At 39.7% G+C, this 25,054-nt stretch overlaps 1 protein-coding gene across 1 annotated transcript; it reads left to right on the forward strand.

Annotated features, from left to right (window-relative positions):
* Positions 1-161: 161 nt before the first annotated feature.
* LOC119648702 (TBC1 domain family member 9) lies at positions 162-24,523 on the forward strand. The gene is made up of 18 exons (XM_038050510.1): positions 162-373; positions 467-630; positions 14,641-14,911; positions 14,993-15,097; positions 15,166-15,325; positions 15,384-15,555; positions 15,698-15,825; positions 15,892-16,037; positions 16,093-16,207; positions 16,319-16,507; positions 16,572-16,856; positions 16,920-17,114; positions 17,173-17,319; positions 17,382-17,795; positions 17,871-18,085; positions 18,147-18,628; positions 18,706-18,806; positions 23,891-24,523. Exons 1-18 carry the CDS (start codon positions 330-332, stop codon positions 24,155-24,157), a joined length of 3,600 nt encoding a protein of 1,199 aa, XP_037906438.1. The 5' UTR covers positions 162-329; the 3' UTR covers positions 24,158-24,523.
* The last annotated feature ends 531 nt before the right edge of the window (positions 24,524-25,054 follow it).

The raw sequence follows: 25,054 nt of genomic DNA on the forward strand, positions 1-25,054 counted from the left end.
TTTTTTCAGTGAAGTGTTCAAGATTTATCAAATTATTCGGATGCCTTCCCTGCAGGAAGCTGTAACTCCAATCGATTATCAAAATTGAATTCAACTCCAAACACCACCTCTGCATTGTTTATTCAATTTCTCGTATGCATTTGCGCTTTGGCTTGTATTTGTTTACATCTGGCTTGACAGCTGACGGCAAATGTCAGCGAATACGATTTTCGGCCGAGAACAAGGGAACACGCTGATTTTTATAGTTACGGAGATTGCCGTGCAATTTCGTGGACTCCAGTTCACAGTAACCATTCATCACATTCTATGAAGTGTATTTCGCAGGCGAAATGTGGATCCAACCGAAAGAATTGCTCTTGCCGATGGCTTTTTGGTAAGTGCAGTGTCAATTACGTCACAAAATATTTCTCAACAACAATTTTCGCCTTGGAGCATTCTGCATTTAATTGTTTTCGGTTGTTTGCAGGGTCAACGAAATAACATCCAAATACTTTGTGTTGCAGCGCCGTCTGGGACATGATCAATCGCGGGGATTCTCGTCTTTATTGGTCGGAACAATAGACAGCGTTGCGAATAGAAAGCCGCCCCCGTTTCGAATCTTGCATACTCCCTCGGCAGAAATATACTATGGCAAGTACCTAACTTACTTTAAAACCCATTGTTTAGAAGATGCATAGCATCTATCGCTGTGCAAAATCAAGTTTTACGCTGTTTGGTCGTTATCAGTTGAAGCCAAATATCTATGAATCAGCTGCAGCGGCACAGCACATTGCAACCAACAACCGCCGATTATCGGTCGGTTTATGTGCGAGTCAAGATAATGAAGCTATTATTGCGTTTGGAATCACAACTCTATCCCTCTGGAAATGGGTACAACAGGGAAATGTGACCATTCACGCGTAATAAGCTGAAGATGGAGATTATGCGGTGGCAAATCATTCGTGTGATTTACGTAGATATACATAGGCGCAGGGGTGATGATGGAGGTGAAATATGTAGCGCTTGGCGTTCGATGACTACGCTTTGTATCTTCAGCGAGTTCTTATCTCGGCAATTCAATGTTTACTACACTCGTTTGTGCTCGTGCTTGAAAAAGCAGAAGCGCTGGGCAGTGAACCATATACAGAAACTCTGAGCAGTAATTAGATAGACGTCGCGGATTTTTCTATCGCTAATGCTAATTGTTTCCCTATCAGGCTTATGTGTAAGATTAGCAACTCCTTTTTTCACAATTATATTATACAAATCGATCTCTTTTCGTTGACATGTTGCCCGTAATTGATAAATTTCATACAAAACTGTTCAACTGGATCACCTTTCTTGTTCTACGTTAATTCTGGCGAATTTCAGTTTCTCTTCATCTTGGCCGAAATTACATTGTTACGGTGACTTGATAATTCACCTACGACCACCATAGGAGATCATCATCACTGCTAGTATATAAGGACACAATTTGTAAGCGAATGTGTGCAGTCATCAAATATACATGTCCTTAATTTATTACTTATTACGCTAAAATTGATTAGTTTCAGGCAGTCTGTCTGTCAGCTGGGTACTCAAATAGTGCGACAATAACAGTGAAACTGTGAACGTTGCAGAAATCTTAAACCCTGTTATCCCAGGGTCATTGCAATTTCGGCAGACGCCGGATTGTGGTGGTCGTGGCTGGTGGTAGGTTACTGAAAAAAATCGTCGAAAACTCCCCGCAATATCGAGTATGATTTCAGAATGGTGTATTTCTGCATGGTTTGAACCAGACTGTGTGAGGATTCCAGAACATCAGGGGAAGCTGTGACGGATTTAGGTACAAAACCTTAGCTGACAATATTATAGAAACTGCAACCACGCCCTCGAGGCGCCAAATGTCTTTCATTTTCCGGGAAAGTGGTTGACCATCTTCTGCCCGTATTTCCTTTAAATGTTGCCATTTATGAGGATTAATAATAATCGCGGAGCGACCCGTCTTTTGCCAACTAAGACCAGGTCAGGGTTGTTATACGGTATCTGGCTATCAGTTGAACTTGCCGGTCCTAATATATGCAAAAAGGAATGACAGCAGCTCATACCAGTAAACCAAAAATGCTTCCGTGGTCAGCTTTTGCTTGTGTGGAATGTTCTGATGAATCACCGTACATACAACATTATGCCTGTCCGTGTACTGCACCAGTGCCATAACAGTGCAGCCAGAAATGAAATATTCCCACGTCTCTTATACCGAACCACATATCCTGCAATGGTCATTCTTCACCGGCTCTTTCACTATCAGCTTTTTATAAGCGCGGATGGCCACCACACTGTTCTGAATGGCACACATAAATCCCTCCGCCTGACTTCCCAGTACAAAGCCATCTGTTCGATAAGTGGAGATCGATAAACTGCTGACAGAGACAATTCATGTGTTTACAGTGCATCGCATTCAACTTCCATTCATTAAACCGTTCTTGGTCTGATTTCACCCCACTCAGTGGATTGAAAGATCGATCCTCCAGAACCTGCTTTAGTAAGAGGATAGCGAACGCATTCAGTGCGCATATTTTATTCTTCCCCGAGAGATATGATTCAGCACCAAAATCACACGTTACATGAATTCTTACAGCAGAGTATCGTTCAAATCACCAACTCGAGCATGAGTTCTTTGTAGAATTCCTAGATATTTAAAGAAGTCTGCCTCGGTGATAGCTTGGATCTAGAAGTCACCGATGCTACGCCCGGCATGTGGCTTGGGATGACCTTTGCGGATGGATATGTGAGAAAGCTCCGGCGCAATCGATATAGCAACTAAATATAATAGATTTCTTTGGTCTCTAGTTGCCTTTCCTACAATCATGGGGTCCATAATGAGTTGCTCCTTCCAACCCTTTTATGAAGCTCGGCATTGGTGCTGCGACTAATAATGGATGTTATGAATGTGTAGAGGACTGGCTGGCAAGTAATCGATCTTGTGACTGCGAAGTCCTGCAGCGTGTCCTTTTTAGGGACAAGGTAATCCTGGTTTATACTTTGTGCCAACCGACCATGTATACTTGTAAACTTTTTGTATCAGGATCTCTTGGAGCTGTTTATGGCTTGTCAAAACTCCTCTTAGGGAACTTCCGCAAAATGTATGGCCTGCATAGTGGCATGGCAGATGCCTTCGACGGTAATAGAAAGTATAACCCAATATTATTTTGCTTCCGCTACTGAAAACTGTACTGTCTGGACGCTCTGCTGGGATTCGTTGAGTGATCTGAAAAAGCTCCGTTGGTTACCCGCGCACGTTGAATTATGAACATGTCTGGAGTGACTTGCGTCATATCGTCGCAACCGATTGATGTATGGTGTATGGTTTATTGTGTCCAGAATTTCAACTATGGGTATCTTGCTGGGGCTCGCGTAACCAAGAAATGCTTCGTTGATCGGCAATTCTAGAGACTGCTAACTCAAAAATATCTCTTTCTATTAGTCGTCTTTTATGACAATCAGAGATTATTTGATGATTGATATATTTGTAAAGTCAACGATGAATGTGTTGTATCCTTTTGCCTATGTTTTGTGTCCTCGTACAGCTATTTGAAATTCCAACAAAAGCAAGTAGAGGAGGTAAACACTATTTAGCTTCAATGCAACAACTAATCCAAAGTATTTCCCTTTTAAACCGTTTTCCGTTCGGTAGCGATTTACCTGACCATACCATCAAAGACGCCTTTATCACAGTTTTTTATTACAATGGGTGCGATTCCATATTATTTTGAATATAATCATAGCGAGTTACTCCACTGATCCAATGAAACATCTTCGCCTCCATTACTCCGAAGCGCTGCTTATTGTCTTTTGTATTTGACCAGCACTCAAAACCATAGAAGGCACCAGAAAAAAAACGACGGGTAGGTAAGTAGGTATTATTGGCCGGTTCGAGAAGCCAATTAACGCTGCGATGCGCCATTTTGATGCCACAAAGTCCCAGGATCATGAATGCTGTGATAATAGCAAGGAGGTAGAGTCCAGTCGGCTCAAATGTTCAGCGCCTGCTCGAAGCATTTACGAAGGAAAGCAGCTCTCCCAACCTGCAGCTCGACATCTCTCAGTGGTCCTCAAAGAATATTTTACCTAGTGTCTATAGCATGGCTCTAGCTAGAGCTGGGGGCTGCAAAGGAAGGGCCTGAGGATTTCTTCTCCTTCTCCGCAGTTTCGGCCCTGTAGGCCAGCGCCCCGTACGAACTGCTGTAATTTCATATGTATTTGCACGCGTCTGGCACAAAAGCTCTCACGATCAGGTTTTGTTATAGGGAGGCCAAATCCTAATTGATTTGGCACAGGTAGCAAGCCTTCGTTATCTGAGGTACGCGGCTGCTAATAGATTCCACCCTTGACAGTCGCCACCGGGACACTGACTATACCCGCCCAAGAAATGTCAGCAGAGCCCCGCCTGGCCAGTCCTTCAGCCCGCTGAATTTTTTCTATGACCAGGAATCCAGGGGAGGGTGACCTTGAGCGTGCCGCCCACTGTTCAACGTACTTCTGCACTGCCCCACCAACCTGAAAAATGTCACCGCTGAGTACACGGCCGTAATGGCCCCTTGGCTGTCGGTTAGAAAGGCTATGTTACGCTCATGGGCCAGCTATCGACAGGCTTCGAGTCTCGCCAGTACTTCCGCTTGGAGTGCACTGGCGAAAACTGGGAGACCGTACGACTCGGATGCGTTGTGCTTATGCGAGAAAACTCTTGCACTGTATGCACAGACTTATTTTTATCTGTCGGTGAAGAATACTGTGTCATAGCCTTCCAACACGCCGCCGGTCTTCTACTCTGCCCTGGTTGGAAAATCCACATCAAAGTTTCTCGTAAAGTTCGGCTTGCATGTGACGTAGACCGTAGGGAATGCCCAGAGTTCCCGAGGTTCACTGGCCAGCGTCCGGACTCCCGTACGCCACAGTGTAATAAATGTGGAGGTCTAAGGAGAGGAGGTGCAGTAGTATATAGAGATTACCTACCTGATAGGACTCTAGAGCCGCGACTTTTTGCGCAAAGCCGTTATGTTAGGATGGGACGTCCCGCAGCTGCATACATTCAGAGAACCATCCTCGGCCGGAGATCCCATTTGTTTGCAAAGGTCCTCTTGCAGGTATAGAAGTTATACGGGCCTTCTTGACGCGCCATTTTATGTTCAATTTCCTATTTAGCTTCGGATCCAGCGATACACTTAGATACTTTACATTGGAGGAAAGAACCCATCATTGTTCATTCAGCCGCAAAAGGTGGAATTCGGGTACTTTCAGCTTGGTGGTGAATAGCATCAGTTGTTCTAAGTGTAATTATGCGGTATTTCTAGCGATTAAATAATTTGAAATAATTAAGACTTGCTTTTTTCTATTCGCTAGTGTTATTTATTGGTCTTGCAAATACCGATATTTCGATGTTAGCACTGACGAAGGAAAGAAGTGGTTCCCGAAATATCGCAAGACCAATAAATAACACTAGCGAATAGAAAAAAGTAAGTCTAAATTATTTCAAAAGTATCAGTTGGCTGGATTTATACCGAGTCCGCACCTTGCGGCCCTTCCTCTAGGTTGAAGGCCAGTAAATTAACCGAGACACACTTCGAGTGCTGCAGATTTATCTGCGCTTCCCTCTCGATTTTCTCCTTCTCCAATAGCTCGTTGGCGACGTCAACGAACAAACGACACTACTGCAAATTGTTTATTTGAAATGTTCTTTGAAATCGCGCTGATAGCCAATAGCATTGATCCGAGATATTTAAATTGGTCAGTTCTCAGTAGGTTTTTATCACTGACAGTGATAGTACCTTTTTCATTGAGGTAGTCGTTAAAAACTCTATTTTATTCAGATTTAGTTGGAGCCCGTGCTGCATAAGACCGTGTTTCTCAGCATAGGGCCGATCTGTTAGATAGTGGGTGCGTGGGCTGCCAAAGCAGAGAATTTTATCGCCATTTTTACGGACGAAGGAAATATAGAGTATGATCAAAGAATGTATGAAGTTGTCATATACCTCTACATGGGTCAAAGCGCATCAACCACACCCATAAGCCATCATTGTCGGTTTCTAATAATGTGCTTGAGCTCTCTCCAAGGGTTTCCGAGAATCTTATATTTTTCCTCTACTATTCTATAACGGGGGGTATAACCGACCCCGCTTGTGAACGGGACAAAGGCTCAAGAAAAAGAAGGGTATAACCCCTACCTGCCTTGTAGGCATAATCCCATTGTCCTTTTCATACACAGATTTCGCCGTGATTAGGACCGTGTAAGTAAGTAAATAGATATCATCAGCGTATTGTTCTGAGACATTTGAGAAAAAATGTCACGATCCATTACAACGGATCACCTGTTGCCTTTACTTGCCATATCATTCTTTATCCGGTGTATGTCAGCAAAAAAGTCGTCATTTGCAGCAGTTTCTGCATTTAATAAATTCCATTTGCTACCACGCACATTAGCCTGCACTGCTCACCCCCGCTCGCGTCGATCAACAGAGCTCTCGGTTGTAATAATCGTTGGCGCAACAATCCCTATTGGATCAGCGCCTTGAAGTATGTTAGAACACTTCATACAAGACCGTTACGGTACACTACAGTACACTGTAGGAGGCAATGTGGTCAGTATTGCGCTCGCCCGAGATTATTAACCCTGATTTGACTCAGATACTCATTCGCAGCTGAGTCGACTGGTATCCGACATACAGCCACGATAACAAATCTCCCTGCCACCAATGAGATTTGAACCGCCGCCTTCTGCTACGACAGGCCAGCGCTCTAACCACTTGCGTCATCCGGACACCACCACACCAGCTCTCGGTTGCTTTTGTTTATCGATCCGCTTCTGTATCTGCAGTCAGTGCGGCCGAAAACCACCCGCGTCACAGATAAAAGCAATTTTGATGGCATCCCATTGCTTATTAATGTTCTCGCGCGCGTTATGTCGTTTTCTCCACTACTTTACATTTTATTGAATTTTAGAGTCTGCTCCCCTTCAAGCAGACACAGCAGTAGGCAGCATTCCTTTTGTTATACACATTCAAAAGACGACTCCTAGGTCTATTACTGATCGCGTCTACTACCACCAACCTTGAAAGAGTACAAAAGCACAGTGCCGCAAGAGAGAAAAGAGCGTTTTGTAGTGTTCCACCGTCCTACTTATATTGCCGGAATTCTCGTTCAAGTTGGAGAAATCGAGCATTCTGGAAGTCATCGCTAACGTCTTCGAGAAGCATGCGTACATTTCAAAAATCAGTCAAAAATGTTTTCAATAGTTTACAGTCGTAGCCGTGGGGGGAATCCCTATTCGAGGCGCTATTGATGTTTCGATAGTATGATAGTATGTAGTAGGTTTCGAAATTTTCAGGCTGCTAGTCTACTGATTTCTATCCCTTTTTGTCACCTTTTAGAACAATACTTTGAGTGAATTTTTAAATTTCAACCCAAGAAGATCTGTGAAGGTTCTATCGTATAATTGCTTTTAAATGGTTGAGATTTAGTCGATGCGATGGAATTTCGAACAAAAAAAGGAGATTTTCTCTTTAATTATAATTACAAGCTCTACGGACGTCTCATCTATTTCCATAAGGGTAAAAGTTATTACACCCTTGTGTGATTTGTTGATTTAACTTTGGGCAAAATTTGTCCTAAATATAAGCTTTTAGGTTGCAAATACAGTACGTGTCAAAACTCCCAACGAACACTTCCATTAAAATATATTGTTAGCAAATTTGGTCATTTCCAGGCCATATCATTCACCATGAGCATTTCATCAAAGTTCATCACTTTGTTTTGGCAACTAAAAAATGATAACTTTTATTGAAGAACTGAATAATGAATAACTATCTACAGTTTGGATTTAACAATTTAAATCGATGCAAATTATCATCAGTTTAGACTAAGATTCAGATAGCATTCTATATTTTCAGAGAACTATAATACAATTTTTTGCGATACATTCAGTGTACAATGATATTTCCAAATGAAGCGCAAGTGAATCATGTGGGTGTTAAAAAGAGAACATGTGAATGGACCCATATCAGCGGCACATCACATATTAAACAATCAATGAATGAGTGATAGATTGATTTTATATTGATGATATTAAGTTATACATAGTCGTTGAGAGACGAGCTGTTATATTATTCCTTTGTTCACGAGCATTTAGATTGTAAATTATTACTCGACCCCAAATGACAGTTTTGCTTCTGAGATCGTAGTTGCTATTATTTGGTTTTGACGTATTTTTTATATGAGTAGCGATAATGTGAACGAATTTACACAATCCACTAGGAAATCGTTAAATTGGTTATCATGGAACTAGTGAGAGTAAACCCATTTAATGACTAAAATATTGAATAATGTGGAAGGAACTTTCTTTTAACAAGTTGGAATGCAGAGAGTATAACTTGTAAATAAAAGATTTTTACATTCTGCGCAGAACGATATTTTTTCAGTGCCTTCTATAATTGTATATAGTTTCTGTTTATATAATACTAGTACAATTTTCAATACCGCTGCCAACATTATTTTTTATGAGTCCCCCCGATTTGAAAAATCTAGTGAAACGCGTAAAATTTTGTGTTCACATCCCAACGAGAGGATCGTTCGGTAAAATTCAGATAGTAAGAAGATAGATATTTAGACATTTTTTCAACCTTAATCTTTTCAATATAGCATTTTTAAAATATTAGGAAATCATTTTAGCAAAAAAAACGATTTTTTTTTTAATTTTACATAGGCATAAACCCTCGCAATTTAGGGATTCTTGGTGAAATTCGGGTTATCGTCATTTCGTATCAACAAAGTGTTCGTCACTATATTACGGTAGTACTAACAAGCACTGCTGTCGGCTCCAACCGGTATATTAGTAATGCTTCCATTACAAGTACAAGCTGGTATGTGAAATTTTGAAGAATCCATTTATGGGCAATATTATGCCTCTTCGTGTATTGCACCGGCGACACGGATCCAATGCCTCTAATACGTGATCATATCTGGTTGTGTTTTACACTGATCAACTCCCACTCCTATAAAAGCGAGTGTCGGCGACGGCGTTCTGCAAGATATCAATCACTTCATTCCAGCAAATAGATCGTTGTGGATAAGTCGTTCGATCTACTAGAGGAATTTTAGGTGTTCTCTATAGATTCCTTTCGACTTTCATTTATTGATTGGGTTTCGATCTCATTGTGCTGCTATGTTCACCACTCTCATATTTCTAACCCCTAGAATGAAATGTACGAGGGCCTGGCTTGATGGGCGTACGGAAGGGGGTGATTCCTCCAGATTAAAAGTTTTTTGGGAGACCAACATAAAAATTTGAATATTGTAAAGAGATAATAGAAAGCGGGTTTCACACCGGGTTTTCCATAATATTTTCACTTAGTTGCAAAGTGTGCAAACTATTTCCAGAATGATTTCTTTTAATTTCATCAATTTTGTCAAAGTAGGGCGTTTTTTAACTAGAAATTTGAAGCTTCGATCAATCTGTCTATGTTATTTTTTCTGAAATTCTAGATAAACGTCTAATGACAGTGAAATGTTGTTCTATCTGAAAATTCTTAATCCTAGCACTGGATCCTACGCGACACTTTGAGAGTTGTCAACAGTTTCTAACTGGTCCAACCTTACATGGCTTCACACCTTTCAGTCAAAGAGGAAGACTTCCTCTGCCATGTTGCATTGAGTATGCTGAGTAGCGGCGGATAAAATTCAGGCTCAATACCAGACCGGACTATGAGAAAGAGTGCCAGCGGTCTTTTATCCTTATAAGTGTTTTCCGCTCGAGTACAGCAAAGAGACTTCCTTGTTTGTTTTCATGGCGTCAGCTCAAAGAGCCCCTTTCGATTTGCTTAGCCAAAGAAATTGAACTGCTACATGCTTCGTTCGGGAGTGCCTGCTCTTACTGGGATGAACAGCAGATGGTCAACGGATTCCTTCGGTAATCGCTAAAAAAAATTATTAACAAATCCCACTCAAATGAAGCTATTTCCCTGGTCATGGCTACGGATTATTAATTTGAAGTCTTTATGAATAGAAAGTTGATGGCAGTAGTAGATGGTCTGATAATAGTGTATCGCATTGTGTCAGCTTATTAAAGTGACATTCTTCTGCATACTCATCTGCGGGAGAGTATTGCATTTTTCGCATTATGCAGTTTTTCTTAAAAAAAAATGATGATAAAAAGTGAAGCAGGAATCTGAGCATAGTATCATTCGGTAACGCTTGCTTTGATTTCATACTCAAATCAGACGCTTTATAATACTATGTAGTGTTGGCCTGACCCCAACGAAATGCTCAACATTTGACGAGGAAAGGTTTTGTCAGTGTCTTCCAAACGTAGTCTTTGGAAGAAAATCCGCGTCCCCTCTCCCCAGTAAGTGTTAGATTAACGTCAGTCCCACGTAGATTATCTTCCATTATTTGCTACCGAAAAATCTCACCTTTAATCAAGAGTTCAGGTATATGGTCGTTGATGATTCCTCGATATTCAGCATAATAATAATAATAATTATCGTTGGCGCAACAATTCATTCAAGACCGTAACGGTACACTACAAGATTATAAGAGGCAATGTGGTCAGCATTGCGCTCCAGGATAGTTTGGTAGATAGATGATCTTCAGAGTAGTCACAATAAACAAGTTTATGTAATTTCAGGCAGCAGCTTAAATTTCCTTCAGTGGGAGATTTGCCATGCTTTCACTCAAGACTTTGCCATAGTGTGTCCATTTTTCAATGAAACTATAGTTTTTCAACTATTGACTGATTTGAAATTTAGTTTATTTATAGGCGTCCGTAAGCTGTCTCGGAATCCATCTGGCACAGATTCTTTTATATTTTGTAGCTTATTCGGAATAATGTTGCGTTGCGTTGTTTCTTCAGTTGCTAATTCAACAGTAGTACGCCTACTCTTGTGAATTAATGGGTTAATGCAAGATTCGAAGGACTTCAACTTACCGTCCACTTTGTTGCTCGTCACAGATGCTTACATGACAACTTGTTCTAATCAGTGAGCGTTGCTCAATAGCGGTGCAATGCTCGAGGGGACTCGTTACTTATTATAATTTGGGCAATGATTATGATCAGGATTTGAGCAACAGTTGCCCGAATTGTCCGGATAGCTGAGTGGTTAGAGCACAAGGCTATCATACGGAAGGTCGCAGTTCAAATCTCATTTTTTGGTAGTGGGATTTGTATCGTGATTTAACGTCGGATACCAGTTGACTCAGCTGTGAATGAGTACCTGAGTCAAATCAGGGTAATAATTTCGGGCGGGCGCACCACATTGCCTGCTGGGATATGTGGATTCCATTGTATAATCAGCCATGGAGTTGTTGCCCTGTCTTGATGTGTGACTTTTCCACTTCTGCCTTCTGATCAATACTTTCACGGGTATCTGCTCCAAAGGCCGATGAAGTTTATCTTCTGATAAAACACTGAAAAAGGGGACAGTTGGTTCCCGCAATACGTATTTGTTTGAATTACTACTTTTAGCCAATAAAAGGGAATCATATCTTCCAAGGCAATCTTTCATTTTAAGACTTCGGCTAACAAACAACCTCCTAATTCAAACCGATGAAGTTCTTTGTTTGAAGTTCGGTCGAGCCAGGATACCTCGATGACACGACGCAAACAAGTGTTGACGAAAGCTTGAAGTTTTCTAATAACAGTGCCGTGTGTTGCCCTAATATAGCAGCAGGGATAGAACATCTCTACGAAATGGTTTCAACTTAATGTTGATTTTGAGATAACTGCATTTCCAAATTTTGCACTAAAAAACGAAAGTGGATCTAGCGTTATTAATGTGGGCTCCGTTTCGGAATGGAATGGAATGCTTCTTCAACGTAAAGTACTCTAGATACACTTCTTATTGACGCTGTAATTGATGAAGAGCATGTGAAGCAGAGACCTAATCTCCGCACACTGTTTAACAATAATCCGAAGGGAGTTGATAGGGCAATTCCGCGGAGAGACCGTCAAGTCCAGCGTTTGAACACTTTCATGGCAGAGATGATTTCGCTGCAATTTAAATGAGCAGCATATCCGCATATTACTGTTGCAAAGTATTAGTTCTACCAGAAAGTGCTATCTGTTTTGGTTACAACAAGTTTCAATAGGTGTGTGATGCGTCTTCTGACGTATATTTGTTTCTTTCTTGTTATCACTGAATACATACTGACCTATCACTTGAACTAAAGAGAAGATGATTCATGTCAATTTTAAGTGAAACGCGATCGGGTAATAATGGCGAGATTGTATTTTATATGAATTTCAATAGGGGGGAAATGCTATAGAAGCATGTAAAAAATTGTTGAAAGAGTTTAGTGAAGGCAAAGTTCGTGATCGAACATGCAGAATATGGTTCGACAAATTTGAAGTAGGAGACCCTTCGCATAATTCACGCTCTAGCCGACCTCTTGCTGTCCTTGTCTGACAACATCGAGGATCGCGATACAACTCAGTTCGTCTCAACAAGCCATTTGTGATCACATCCGGAAACTAGGATTGGTGAGGAAATATTCGAAATGGGTGCTATACGAATTAAGTGAGAAAAATATGAATGATCGTGTCATCACATTAACATCTTGCACGGTGCAGAATTGAATCTTTCTTCGACCGAATCAAAACTAGAAATGAAAAGTGGGTTACCTTCGAAAACATCGTAGAGAGAAGGCCATATTGCCACTGCGGAAAACCTGTACTCTCCACCTATAAACTGAACTTAAGCTCGAGTAGCAGAATGTTGTGTATATGGTGGGACATTCGAGAACCCATACATTACGAGCTGTTGAAACCGGGCGTAAAGCTAAATTTGGAAAGGTACTGGATAATTTAAATACGACGCTGCAAGAAAAGGGGCTGGCCATGATCAATAGAAATGACATCGTATTTTTTTATGGAATCTTCGGAAACTGGAAGACCTAGGCTGGGAAATTCTGCTGTATCAAACATACTCTCCCGACGTAGCACCCTCTGACTACCATTGTGTCCTTGCAAAATTTTCCACAGGATAAAAAACTCAAAAACAAAGAGAATGTCAGGCAAGCACTAGCCCAATTTGTCGACTCCAATGGAGTGTACAAATTGCCGTTGCACTGACAAGAAGTCATAAATTATGAGGTGGAGCGAACCTTGATCAGACCACCGAAAGATTTGCTGTCATCTGCAAGTTTTTCCGGGATGCAGTATATGGTCCTATAATTGTTATTATTTGCGATAATCTCTTCTTTCCTGACCAACGGAATAGAAAATTCCCTTTACGGTGCTCGAAATTCGTAGGAAATTTGAGCTCCAATTCTGTGAGAACCAAATAATGATCCCTTTCTTGTTATGCACACCCAGAAGACAGCTCCTGAATCTATTGCTGGTCGCAATGTGGTTGATTTGTTTATTATTACGCAGTTGCAGGAATTCATATAACTTCTCAGCAAGGTGTTATCAGAGGCGCCTTTTTTTGGAAGTCTCTCCTGGATTGCATTCAGTTACTCATAGAATGCCTTCTTCTCTTCTGTATCGGAAGTCTCAGTAGATTGAAATATTCCTAATTCTGGACCGGAATCTCGCAGTCATTATCCTGTCGGAAACCGGGTCTTATATAATGAGGAACGCGCTTTGCGTTGTCGTTAGCATTAGCCCAACACCGGATTCATATTTACTTCCGTCAAGCTTTTCGCACAAAATAGTGCTCTCCAACACCCCAAAATGCACAATGACCGGTCCACTTGTAAATTATGACACCGACCCATTAGTTTGTACATTAAGAATAAGGCCAAGAATTTGTGAATAAAAGTCATTGCTTTTCCATCTGAGCTACAGCAGAGTTTCATTGCTACTTAAAGGAGGATTGCTTCTCAATTTCTCTAGCAAACAAGAAAGGAGAACAGCAGCTTTTCCAAATAAGACTAGTCAGGCCAGTACTATAGAGTCTACACTGCACTAGAAGCCATGTTGAATTTATTTAGCTGCTCGCCCCGATCCAGTCTTCAACGTCGCACCCAGCCAGAGCTATAGCGCTTCTCATTGCTCTAAGTATATAAGTCGTGGTATCCAGGCGCGGCTGAAATCAATCCTGTCGAGGATCGTATGCGCATTCAGTTCGCGTCTTTATATGATAGCTGAAGGTACGAAATAGTCGGGAAGGGTGCTCTATATAAACAAATTCACGTAAAATTCAGGAGCGGCTCCTTAAAGGTGATGGATGAGCTAAATGCAAAAATGGGCCTTGAAAAGACCTTTTTCAAGCATATAATATTTCGACTTGGTCTCCTCGACCAAAACAATAACAGTGAAGGTTTATGAAGTTCCCCAATTTGCAGGGTCTCTTTATTAACGAACATTGTTTGAGTCGACCACTATCATATTATGAAAAAGCGTACATATGCCAATAGGGCTTTCAATGTTGCGGTGAAGAACATTAACCATGATGGGCTACTTAAGAGGTGGAAGGAATACATCATCACGATTCAAAATCGTATCTGATTCGGTAATGTTTAATTGATGATTTATAATACTGAATATATGAGATCTAAATTGTCAAAAATATTCTACTCAATCTATGTCAACTTCAGAACTGAATTTTTGAATTTCCCATGCATAGTACAATAATATAAACATGTTCTTTAGTTTTTTTTCAAAGTGCTCAAATAGGTGATCATTATTTTCAGAAATCGCAAACGCAATTACTCATGAAGAAATTGTCAAGGACTGGGAGTGGCTTAAATCTAATCTATTTAGAGTCCTCAATGAAATGGAAACAGAGGAAGAAATCACAAACTTCACAATTTGCAAAATCCAATCCCTCTATGAATATACGACTAACTCCAAAGGCAACGAGGAAACAATAGATTCATCAAACTTGAAAATTGCTGCAGCTAAATTTCGACAAGAATTTCACATGCCCGAAGATGAAAACCTGGTGAATTATTACTCCTGCAGGTAAGGGGAAGTCAATTAGTATGTTAGATACTTTTCTTTTTCCTAACCCGTTAATCAAATATGTTTGACGTTTGTTTATAGTTATGTGAAAAATAAGATACCACGTCAAGGATGTCTTTACATCTCAATGAACTATGTGTGCTTTTATTCGTTCATGCTTGGAACCGAGACCAAATTGGCAATCCGGTACATAGAAACTCTATTATGAAACCATACTAATGCATATAACTAATAAACTGTGTTCTTTGATACAGGTTTTCTGAAATAGTAGAAATTAAAAAGTCGAGTACGTGGATTTATATTCGTACTACTAACAATAACAATTACTCGTTTGGATTGTTTCCATTATATGTGAGTGAAGCACACAGACTTATCAATCAGCTCAATAAGATGGCTTTAGATGAGATGATGCAGGTACGTTTTGCTTGTTCTGAGCAAATCTCTTTAATTTTCATTGTTGGATATCCATCAGAACCCAGAAAGCCCTAAAGTGGAACATGAATTGTCAGGATTTCAAAACCAAACCCGGTTGACTTCGAAGAAGCCAGGATTACTACGTGATCTAAAAGCGCGGCTAAAGTCAGAGGACTATAAAATCTTTTTTCGTCTGCCTGCAAATGAGATTCTTGATGGAAAAATTAAAGGTAAATGACGGTAAATTGGAAGACGATTTGTTCTTAGAATTCATAAAATTTCTCGCTATGAAATAATTGATTGGCAAATTATTGAGCATTAATCGCAAATGGTACCAAGTTTCGAACATCAAATAATGAATTCACTTTTTAGCGGATCTGTGGACACCATATGCAAAAAGGTTTTCCAGTGGCAACATCTTTTTGTCACCGAATTTCTTATGTTTTCGAAGCGATGTTAAAGGCCTTGTTAATCTTGTAATACCATTGAGAATTATCCGTGTAAGTCATATCGTTGAACTTATTTGCCTGTTTTGCCTAATTGGCATCCTCAATTTTGATTTACAGAGTGCTGAGAAAAAGGATGATGGTCCCAGCCGTTTTGAAAACCAGATTATCGTCTCGACATCAGAAAGCACCTTTCTCTTCTCAAAGATATCTGAACGAGATTTTCTTCTAGAAAAAATTTCTTCACTCTTAGCTAATATTCATGTGTAGGTGAATGATTCTGTTAAATTGAAAGAATATATTGTCTACGATTTTTAACAGACCGGTAAGGAGTGAAAGAGAGAAATACGATATGTCGTGGAGTATACAAGCAGCCTTAATGAACACTTTTAAAATTGAATTGACAGATCAAATGATTGAAAAGCAAAACATCAAGGTAAGAAAGAAGTCGTAAAAAATATTAAAAACCCAATGGCATAGAGAATCTCTCGTTCGTACGTTGACTGTGAATATGACCCAAACCATTACTTGGCTCTTTCGCTTCCAGTTGAAGAAATGGGAGGACCATTTTCGCGAATATGGCAGAGGAATAACAATGTTTCGAACAACGGCAATTATCAATCTGGTTATTGAAGGCATTCCTGATGCACTGCGTCAGGAGTTGTGGATGTTACTTTCCGGAGCTATACATGAAAAAGAAACTAATCCTGGTTTATATGAGGATTTAGTCGAAAAGGTTAGGCAGTGGACAATAATTTCCCCCGAAAGTCCAATAAATGTAACTACTTGCATGTTTTCAGTCTGCCTCCAAACATACCTCTACACATGACGAAATAGAAAGAGATTTACATCGTTCGCTTCCCGAACATCCAGCATTCCAACATGCTGACGGTATTGGGGCCTTACGAAGAGTTCTACAAGCTTACGCACTTAGGAATCAAGCGGTGGGCTATTGTCAGGCAATGAATATTGTATCGTCGGCATTTTTGATATTCTGTGATGAAGAAGACGCATTTTGGCTTTTAGCTAGTCTCTGCGAAAATCTATTGCCTGACTATTACAATGATAAAATTGTTGGAGCACAGGTGAGGGTATCATTTAAAAGTTTATATAGCTGAATTCTTTCCAACGTATTTTTCATATTCCAGATTGACCAAGGTGTTTTGAATGAACTGATATCTGAACACTTACCAAATTTGCATGCACATTTAGAAGAATTAGGTGTTATTAAGATGATTTCGCTTTCATGGTTTTTATCAATATTTCTTAGCGTGATTCCTTATGAAAGTGCGCTTTACATAATTGACTGCTTTTTTTATGATGGCGCAAAAGTTATCTTCATTGTAAGTATCGGAAATTTTCCTTTAAACTGAGATCGAATATGAAATGATCTAAATTCAGATTGCACTAAAAATTTTGGAGTGGAATGAAGACAAACTGTTGGCCTGTCGGGATGATGGTGAGGCTATGCAAGTATTCAACGAGTATTTGAACGGAATCTATAACAATGAGTATCAACTATTGAAGAAAACGGAAATTGTAAAACAGGTTTGACCCCAAGCCTTCTTAAATTTAAATTGTGGCAAACTCCTGTTTTTGAATTCTTCTAGAGCCAATCAGTCCAAACTCTATTGCATGAGGCCTATTCCCGTTTCGGCGAGAATATCTCAACTCAAAAAATTGAAGAACTTCGAAATAAACATCGACGTCTTACTGTTCACCAATTCGATGCAGACAACGAAAATAGTATTGTAAAGAATTTCAAAGATAATATTTACTTCGAGCCAGAAGAACTACGATTACTCCTTGTCGCTATCCGTGAAGAAAAGAAAAATATTAAAAAAAATCAAAAGACTCTTGGTGAGTCTCCTATTCAATTGTCTCCACATCCAGAAAACGACGGGAGAATGCGGGAGAAAATCGAAGCATATAAAGTTGATTTTGATACATTCCGGGTATTATTCTGTGAGTTGACACCGTGGAGTCGATGTCATTCGGTTGATCTCTCTGAGAAACTATTTAGGGTGAGTATAACAACAAGGAGTATAATATGGCATTATTTCATTCTCATATTCTCTATTCTTACCCTTTTCCTGTAGCTAACTGATAAAAAGTGCACTGGGAGTCTTGACCTCAATCAATTCGTTCGAGTATTAGGCATCGTCTGTTCAGATAAAGAAGTAGAAAAATTGAAACTTTTATATATATTGCATCTGCCACCTCTTTTGTCTCGCACTGAACTTGAAAATCCGGTCAAACCAGAAAAAGAAAAAGAAGGCCCTGAAGTCGCAGTTGAAGCCGAAGATTTTTTCAGGTAAGGGTTTAAACTGACATGTTTACTTCTCCAATTATGATATGCATAATTTTATTTTCAGCGATGATCCATCGGAGTCAATCGAAGCTTTACCATCACCAACGGATCATAACTTCATCGAGGGTTCGCGTCTAAGCACAGATCAAAGAAATGATGCAGCAAATGACACATCAAACTATTCCTTAAACTCACAAAATGCGCGAACTTCAACATTTTATGTAGATTTACCCGAGTTAAGTGCAAAGGATCGATTTGAGTCGATAGATACATTCTCTGACATCAGTGATTTAGGTGCGAAACCAGTAAATTTCGAAACAATCTCAAATCTTTCGCAAATTAGCGATCTCAATGTGATGAAATTGGAAAATCAACCATCGAGCACGTCATCATTCGATACTAAAAGTTTATCGAGTTTACGATTCATTTTCGATCAATCTGAATCTCAACAGCAAATTCCTGATATGAAACGAGCAAATTTTCATGCATTGTGGAAGAGTTTAACGGAAATTGTTGGTGCAAGTGATGCAGAAATGGAAAAAGCATGTAAGTAGATTGAGTATTGTGCTTATTATGCGGGACTTATCAAATTTATATGGCATCTCTTTCGGTATCTACTGTAGACACTGATTTGATAACAATAGGGGAAACCTACGCAAATAGTGACAAAGAAGAAAGTCTGGACAGTTTCACACAGTTGGGTATTCCTGGCTCATCAGATGAGGTAAGCATATCAGGTTTAAAATGATTTCGTAAAAAAAAATTTCTTCTAGCTATCAAGTACATATGAGGCATAAATCACGCTTGTTTGTGTCCATATAGCCAGGCCAGGCTTATCTGCCATTAATTATGTGTGTTACTCCGAGCCGGACTTTCTGAAAATTCATACGGTCGAACAGTTATGCTTCTTGTTGCATCATATGTTGGCGCTACCAGAAAGGTGGGCTTCATTGCATAAAATGGACAGCAACAGAAATTTAGTTCTTTCTTTATATCTGAGTGACCAACTGCTCCGCCTTGCCAACTGATCTCATATCTGATCTGTGCGTTGACGTTATTGTTTACCTGAAATTTATCATCAAGCTGCATTCCACGACAGCGCAAAAACCAAATCACAACGGAAATTATGATTTAAATTTATTGAGGTAGATTTTTATTCCCTTATCTGCAAACCTGCGAATATGTGAATCATGTTTTCTTTCTTGTCATATAAGCAGGAAAAATGAAGTAAGTCATCACTCACACAAGGATAATATATTCATTCCTATGTCACCCGGCCAAACTGCAAAAGTAACTTTGTTCGCTTTACGTGTTAACACTATAAATACCGCAATACGGGGTCATGAAAAAGTTTATAGAAGTTTTACAAATAAATGCAAAAAAAAACTTAATCAAATTCCTATTAAAGAAATAATCAACCTTCTTTGAACTACTACAAACGCCGTGGAAACAAAAATGTAGAAAATTCTCGAAATTAGCTCTATCAGTTGCAGGTGGCAATGGATAAGTCACATATTAAGCAGGGGGCGACAATTTCATTGCTGGCTACATCATACAGTCCAATCCAACGTTATATTCCATGGAAACGAGTGTTTTCCTAGTTTTCTTTTCTCATTGTTGAAAGACCATTTTTTTAGGTGAGCATTTAACGAGAAAATGCTTTTTGCTGTTAGTTTCTTGAAGCCTATTTCTCAAGTATAGGTAGAAAGATGATATGGAGAAACAGGGAACACACCTATCGAAAGTCGTGGAAGCAAGCTCCGAAACAGTGGAACTATCGAAACTAACTGAAACCACACCTACCCCACAATGGGCATAGTTGAAAGCTCGGTTGATGTCCCTCTATAGCTTGATGATGAAGGAATCTTCGGAGCAGGAACAATCCTCTTCCATCATACAAGGACATCCCACGGTAGCTGCTAGTTGCAGTCAAACCCTCCCGGCCTCATTGATAACCTTTACAGCCTCGCTGCCCCATTTCACGGTCCACGAATGTTCCATTCTAACAGCAAATCGATTAGCTCAGGTAATAAATTATTGAGAGTTAAAATTTGCTGGAACAAGATCCTTGTTGATAGACCGATTCTCGTACAGAATGAAACCCTAACCTATTTTACCTTGTAATCTCTATTTGCTGAGCGAACGTTATGCTTGCCAGAGGCGCCCCCAGCTTGTTCTGGGAGTTTTATCAGTCCCATCAATTGTGCAATATTGATCTCTGGGAGGAGAGTCGTACTCAAAAAAAAATACAATCGAAACATCGGCTTGATGGTCGCAAGACTACAGAAGAAACGAAGTTGGGCAAAGCACTGCGACAGAGCTTATGGCCCGATTTAATGAGGGCGCTGTCCCCCATTCAGTTCCCTTCTGTGATAGATTTTACGGTTGGTTTAAGAAGATAGGAGCCAACAGGATCGCCTGATCGCACGCAAGGTAGCTGTCAGTTCATCTGCAAGACGGCACGTATCCGAGTTGAACTCCGATAAGTTCGGGCGAATTAAGTTGTTTGTAACGTACCAGAAATTTTGGAAGCTATAAGTTCTTTCCAACGCTGGAATTGTTGGCAGTCGGCGTATGGCTATCAAGCGTATCTGAAAGAGATGAGGATCCGTTGTTACGGGGATGAGGTTCCGAATGTATTCAAGATCCTATGCAAAAGGTGTATCGATTCAAGGAACTTCGCTGGGCGAAGACCACGAACGATCGAGTAATCCCAACGCTTGTGTCTTCTGAGCACCAACCATGTAACTCCCTCGGTAGGCTATTAGGCCGTTTCATCTCTTCAGATCCAACATTGATGAAAGCTTGTTGTCATGTAGTATACGTCGGTCTTACAGCTTGCGAATCGTCCTCGCTTTTGCCGAGCTGGATGATTTTTTTTTTGGCGGGACCTCCAACTCGCCGATGATCTGGTTGTTCAGTAGCTCATCAAAGTACTCAACCCATCGCTCTAATATGCCCATTCTGTCGGAAATCAGATTTCCCTCTTTGTCTCGGTAGGATGAGAATCGCGGTGTATAAGGCTTCATCCTGCTGACTTGTTGGTAAAACTTCCGCGCCTGGTGCGGTTGCTCCCTGTACTTTTCTAGTTCACAGACTTGTTGGTTCTCCCAGGCTTCCTCTTTCCGTCTGTGAAGTCGCTTCTCCGCTCCGCTCGGCTTCGTGATAAGTCTCTGCGCGTGCCCGCCTTCTTTGAGAATGCAACATTACTCGGTATGCGGCATTCTTCCGTTCCATTGCTAGCTTACATTCATCGCCAAACCAGCCGTTCCGACTCATTTTGCGGCTGGGGCCAAGTATACTAATAATAGTATATTACCATATTTTTGGGGAAATTGGGTAAAAACCCCCCCTTAAATTTATCCCAGAGTTATAAAGTAGTAGTAGTATAGAATATAATAGGAAGCATGTTATCCCCAAGTTTGATCAAAATCATACTATTACTAACAAAGTTACACTAGCTCAAAGTTAACTTTGCCGTGTAAATTTACTACAACTAAATATGAATATCACACTGAAGTGAGTAGTCTGACATGCTAAATGCATGTACATAATGGGGTACGTACAAATGGGATAGTTCTGCACTCAAATATACTCACAGAAGAAGTAAGCAAAACCTTTCATACCTGAAGCGCCCAGCTTCCGGTTTCCCAACTTGTTTCTTGGTCTGTTAGTGATTTCTAGTCAATTCAAGATACAAAAGTAGCTGAGGAAAATTATATCCAACATGCAAATGAATATTGGTTAACGATGTTAGTATCGGCGGACATACTCCACCCAACGTGATAAGATTGGTTCATTTTCGAAGAAATAAATTACAATTCTCTCTCTCATTTTTTGCAACGAAATCCCGATTTCCTAAAATATTGGTGGTAAGTACGAAAATTAAAAACTAATTGATAACACAGTGCTACAATATTTTTGCTGATTCAACATCGTTGCCGGGCAGTGCGAATCATTTGTAAATCTTGTCGCTACGTTCATATTTCTTCTTCCCCAGTTACCGGGTCTTGTGAGTCCATCAAAATTACCCATGCAGAAAAGAAACGAGGTAGGGAGGGAACACCATAGGTCACCTTTTCCCGGCACCTGAAGCTAAAAATGCATCGGATGAGAATCTGTCTAGTCCCTAAGGTCTAAAATGAAATTTATAAGTCGTTAATGACATTTTGTGCCCGGATGGCTCAAGTGTTTAGAGTGCTGGGCTGTCGTAGCGGATGGTCGCCGTTCAAATCTCAATGGTGACAGAGATATTTGTTATCGTGACTGGATGCCGGATACCAGTTGACTCAGTTGTGAATGAGTACCTGAGTCAAGTCAGGGTAAAAATCTCGGGCGAGCACAATGCTGACCATATTGCCTCCTACAGTTTACTGTAGTGTACCGTTACAGTCTTGAACGAAGTGTTTTAACGCGCCAACGATTATTATAATGGCATTAGTGTTATTATTGTCTTTAGTGGCCTTTTATTATTCTTGATCCTCAACTCGCTGGCGAGTCACAATCTCAATGGGACATTATGTATGTTGTGGCTACCAATAATAATGCATGAAATTTTCTCACAATAGGTCAAATTGCTTAGCAAAACTCAATTAAGGATATGTCCCCATAAAATGCTTCGCTTTCTTGAGAAGAAAGGAAAACCTACCGATTGTTAGTACCTCAAATTGTTACTGATAATAATTATTAGTCAGTTTTTTGCCCTTCTGAGTCCTTTAATGGTTGCTCACGCTCCTGAGTCAATATATATTCCGATTAAACAACTAGAACTGATTACTTCTACTATTCGTAGCCTCTTGGTATCCATCTATCGAGTTTTCTTTAACGAAAGTTTCGATAGGTGACGAATTTCAAACTCCTCCCGACGCATCCTATAGTTAAAGTTATTATTAATCCAGTCCACCACCCATCGGGTTGTTTTTTTTTTTGTTTCGAAAATTAAAATGTGCTTAGTTCAATTTTGGATATCAACAACTACTACTCATTTTCGATCATATTCTCTTAATATCCCGAGTTACTTCTCAAGTATTAAATATTTGTTTAAATTTTCCGAAAAACCTTAGGAAAATTCTTGACTGATAGTTTCGTCCAGGGTAGAGACAACTCATCAGACGCTATCTCACCTCTGCCCTGGGAGCAGGGTGATCGATAGAAGTGACAGATGGTAATCGCTCCACTTATATATAATCGCAAACACGACATGATTGCAAATTATATTGAAGTGAAATCCGTCCTAATTTCAAACCTAGGCCAGGCCGAAGTGATTTTTTTTGTTGAGGATACTGGGAGTCCTGAGTCCGCATCCACTTGATAACGGCCTGGACTACTTGAGAAGCAACTTACTTCCTCTCTTGTGGTCCATGGGTCAAACACCCAAGTTTATCCAAAATCTTGACTAAAAAATAGACATTAAAGATGTAACAGCCTCATATAATATTTCTCAATCTAGATCAGTAATTCACAGCTCGTTGTGAGACTGCTTTGCAGGAAGTATGGGAATAGGTTCAATCTAACATCAATGGCATAACAGTTCACCACTGCATGGGATTAAGGAGTGCTCTTCCACTGTGAATGACGACCAGAATACTAGGTGGAGCCGAGATTTCTAGTGCACGGTTGTCGAAGTAACACACTCCAAAAATCGGTTTTTATTAGCTGCCATTATTCAAAACATTCAAACAACAAAAAAGTTCATTATTTTTTTTTCTTCAAGATGAGATCAAAATGGATTTAATAGTAATAATAAAATTGAATAAATACATATTTAATATATATAAATTGTGAAATGCCTTCAATGTATGTTTCCAGGCTGATAACAACGGCAACACAACACTTTCGCCTACAACAGAACCTAGTTCATCAATTGCATCATCCTGTTTTGCAGCCATCGAAACTCATAGGACTTCTGACGCGTCTGTTTCACAAGATAAATGGCAAATTCATATAAATCAATTTATTCCGACGGTAATTGCTGTTAAGTCTATATCCGACTGTTTCGGCAAGCATGTCTCGTTGAAAGAAAGTATTGAAAAAATGCAAAAGAATCGAAGAAAGTGCGTTCCAATGAAATATTAGAGCAAACATTTACACAGACTAAAAAATAAAAATAATAATCAAGATGGGTTTTGTATTAAAAATTATTATCATTATTTTACAATTATTATTGTTTTTATACGAAGATATATTTTACAAAAAATTTTAGTGAGAAATTTCTGTGCATGATATTATACTTCATGATGCCAAGAGTAAAAGTTTATTTTTTTCTATTATGCAATTTGTAATTGATTTTCATTTTTGCAAATATAAACCAAAAAATATTTTTCTATTAATATTCTGATTGCGCGAACACACTTGCTTCGAGCGTAATGTGTATTGTTAGTTGAATATACTATAAATGTCTATAAAATTGTAATAGTAAAATACAATATTTTAGATTATGAATAATTTTTGTTTTTGCTTGGTAGTATCGCTAAGACAGTCACACAACAAAATTCTGGGAACGTAGTGAAAGCACTAATAGTGTTTTTTTATACACCGAAAAGTGTAAGAAATGAGCACGCGGCTTAGCTACTCCTATCTGCAGCTATAGAAAAGTGGTTGGCGAAATTCAGGCCCACAGGATCTTTCTCTAATGGGCCGCGCTGTTTGCAAGTAGCACAAGTGGCCTGGCAGTGATTCTGTTTTGATAAATTCCATCTTTTTTCTAATACCGCAGTATTAAGTAGTTAAGAAAGTTTGGAAATCTACAACTTTGCGATAGTTATCTACCATTCGGCCTAAAATATATGTTAAATTATATGAAAGGCTTAACATTGTATTTCCGTTTAGTGTTGATAACACCATTTAAAAGTCGGGACCGATCTGAATGGTACTACTCCGCTAGTTTATTGTATTCAATTCGTCTGCTGCCAATAAAGCGACAGGCGTATATATCCACCTGGATATAGTCGTTGTTTTTCCGAGGTGTGGGCT

This window comes from Hermetia illucens, chromosome 2 (assembly GCF_905115235.1).
Source record: "Hermetia illucens chromosome 2, iHerIll2.2.curated.20191125, whole genome shotgun sequence".
NCBI classification, from domain to species: Eukaryota; Metazoa; Arthropoda; class Insecta; order Diptera; family Stratiomyidae; genus Hermetia; species Hermetia illucens.

Excerpts from the sequence above, each read along its gene's own strand:
- LOC119648702 (XM_038050510.1), top strand. The coding sequence starts at position 330 with ATGTGGATCCAACCGAAAGAATTGCTCTTGCCGATGGCTTTTTG. Across the intron at positions 15,098-15,165 it reads GAGACCAAATTGGCAATCCG|GTTTTCTGAAATAGTAGAAA; the intron begins GTACATAGAAAC and ends TCTTTGATACAG. Across the intron at positions 15,326-15,383 it reads CTTTAGATGAGATGATGCAG|AACCCAGAAAGCCCTAAAGT; the intron begins GTACGTTTTGCT and ends GATATCCATCAG.